This window comes from Bison bison, unplaced genomic scaffold, assembly GCF_000754665.1.
Source record: "Bison bison bison isolate TAMUID 2011002044 unplaced genomic scaffold, Bison_UMD1.0 scf7180017849111, whole genome shotgun sequence".
In the NCBI taxonomy this organism is placed as follows: Eukaryota; Metazoa; Chordata; class Mammalia; order Artiodactyla; family Bovidae; genus Bison; species Bison bison.
This window is the reverse complement of record NW_011479684.1, coordinates 3,973-7,050: the sequence shown is the minus strand read 5'-3', so window position 1 is coordinate 7,050 and position 3,078 is coordinate 3,973. Positions and strand designations below refer to the sequence as shown.

At 42.7% G+C, this 3,078-nt stretch overlaps 1 gene segment (V, D, J or C); it reads right to left on the bottom strand.

The window, feature by feature from the left end:
* Positions 1-1,008: 1,008 nt before the first annotated feature.
* On the bottom strand, positions 1,009-1,987 carry LOC104993311. The segment is given in 2 exon segments: positions 1,009-1,376; positions 1,825-1,987. Coding segments are annotated over 2 exon segments (408 nt in total).
* Positions 1,988-3,078: the final 1,091 nt, after the last annotated feature.

Below are 3,078 nucleotides of genomic sequence, written 5' to 3'. Positions count from 1 at the left end.
GAGGACCTGTATATTTTCACTGCAGTGAAAGTGAAGTGATCTGCAGGCACTAACATTCAGATGGACAGTTCAAGGATGCTTCAGTAGTAGCAACACGTAAGCCTAGTTGCTCCAAGGCATGTGGGATCTTAGTTCTCCAATCAGGGATTGAATCTGCATTGGCAGGCAGATTCTTTACCACTGAGCCACCAGGGTAAGCCCCACATGCTGCTTGCATGCCTGCATGCTAAGTTGCTTCAGTCATGTCCAACTGTTTGCAACTCTAAGGTCTGTAATCTGCCAGGCTCTTGTGTCCATGGGATGACCCAGTCAAGAATATTGGAGTGGGTTGCTGTGTCCTCCTCCAGGGGATCTTCCCAAACCTGGAATCAAACCCTTGTCTCTCTCCTGCAGCTTCTGCAGCAGGCAGATTCTTTACTGTTGAGCCAAAGGGGAAGTCCCATGTGCTGCTTAAGGAATATCAAAAATGATGAAAACTCTTTATAAAAGCAGGGTTTCCAGACTTGCCTAGAAAGTGAAAAATTATTATTCACTTAATTTTTGTTTCTTTCAAAAAACTTCTTCATGGGAAATATGAATGTTCTAGACTAGCAACAATAACATTTCAGATTTTTCTCAGAGAAAGAGTAGTTTGTTTCTGATAAGTGGAACAACTGTAACACATCAGAGTCTAGACTTGGCCTTGGATACAAATGAAAGAAGCCTTTGGTACAAGAATTATTTGTATGTTTCCCACTTCTTATGTTGGGACTAGCACACTGAAACCAACATTGTATTGACATGAGGAGGAGCCATAACAAATTATTAACACCTCGTTACTTTATTGCTATGCTAAAATTATGATTCTGACATTCCTCAAAATTCTTCTCAGCTACCTCAGTAAACTAGGTGCTTATTCCTTGTCCTTTTCTTCTTTTCTTTATCCATCTTCTTCCCTTCTCCTTCCCTTCATTTTCCTCATCTCTTACTGCTCTCTGACTCTCCATCTAGATGACTCTAGATTTGCTCTCATGACTGCTCCCCCACTGTGTCCCCCCTTCTTCCTACCAGAGATACTGCACAGGTGCAGCCCCGTCTGTCCCAGTGTGCCTCTCTCAGGATGCAGTAGTACACAGCGGTGTCTCTCAGGGTGACCTGGGGCAGGACCAAGGTGCTGGACTTTCTGTCTGAAGCTATGGTCAGAGAGGCCATGCTGCTGTTCACTGTGCCTTGTAAGCCATGAATGACATACAGTGGACTCTGATTGTGATTTTGCTGATACCAATGTATATATTCATCTCCACGAATTGTAGAGTGGTTACAAGGCAGGTTTACATTTTCTCCTTCAGCACAATCCATGGAGTTGGGCTGTGTGGTCTTAGCATCAACCACAGTCCCTAAAGGGTCAAGAAAATAAAATTAGCCCCTGACCACAAATCAGTGTAATTCTGTGGATCAAGCCTATAACATTCCCATAACTGTCTGAACCTACCCCCTATTCCAGTGTTTTTATCTATGTCTTGCAAAATATCATTGGTGTTTATTATATAGAGACCAGAGACACATGGCAAGAATCTGAGTCTCTATTCTATAGCCTTTATCTCATGGGTCCTTTGCTCACTAAACCCAGGGATTTCTTACAAACTTGTTACTGCTAAGTGCTCTTCTGGGACCATGGCTATGATTTAACCTGTCATGTAGAAGTTTGTGCTCCCTAGCAAATGCATAGATCAGTTCTCATTTCCATTGTTATAATGCTAAATAGAGCACAGGGAGAGTAGAGAGCAAATAACACTTCACGGCCCTTTGACCTCAAGTCATCCCTTGTAGACACAGAACACTTACCCAAGGTCAGAAACATGGTTACTACAGTCACCAGCCTCATACTTCAAGGAGAAACCAGGACCATGGGCTCAGAGCTCAGACTTGTGACTGCTCCTAGGCTTGTTTTACAAAACAGAAAGAACTACAACTGGTAGAGACTTAGAACCAGAGCAGGTATCAGTGTGTTGTTGCCAGGATCTGTTAGCCAATGATCAAGCAGTTCCTTGTCTAGCTCTTCCTCCCCTGTTTTAGTCGTGTCCTCCAAAGAAGGAGAGACATCCCCAACTCACATGGTGTCTGCTGCCATACTCTGTGAAGTTTAAAGTCTGGCTCTGTAAAAGGAACAATAACTTTTACAATGACTTTTACCAATCACAATGATACGTCTATCCAGAGCCATTGTTCTATCATTTGGTTCCTTAAAGACATTACGAAGCTTATGGAAAACATTAATTAATACCAGAAAACTGTACTGAGCTCTGTGTTGTAAGGAGATGAAAATTTCTACCCACATTCCAGAAAATGTATGTGAAACTCCAAAGCAGTCAGTGATGATCTCTGGAGGACAGAAAATATGAATAATGTTGAGACGAAAGCTATACAACCTGGAGTTCTGGGCTCCTGTAAAGGTCTTTGGAATCACGTGTCTACCACCATCTAGGTAAACATTTCTCAATGTATCTGTTCTTGATATAGTAACTGATGACTCAGATGGTGCTCACCTCATTCTTCTTGAAAAGTGATCTTTAATCCTCACGTTCTCTATGCCCTTGCTTGTAGGTGCTGTGCACCAAGGATGCTAAAGCAGAGAGAAAAGACAGGAAGGAATGCAAACAAGTCGGAATGGAATGTAAGGTGGATGTAAGTGGTAGAAAAAGTCAAAGGAAGGGATAAAAGCATAAGAACAGGGAAGGGAAAAGATAATCAGAGGAGGGAAACAGAGAAAGTAGTGTTCAGGAAGGTACATGGAAAGGGCTTAGGCTGTTGGGCTAAGATGCCCAGAATCCTTGACCACAGACACTCAACCAGGGATTATAAAGTACAAGTTGTCAAAAGAGAATAACATCTTCCTAATGTTGGGATGTTGGGACCACAGTAGTCTCTGTCAGGGAAGATCACTCATTCCAACTCCACTGACCACAGAGGGTGGTTCCATCTGAATCCTTCCTTCATCACCTATCTACTCTCATCAACTCAAAAACAGCCTCAGTTCTCCATTCTAGTCTCTGCAAATGGCAAGATAGGTGGTCTATAAACCCAACAACCATCTCCTCC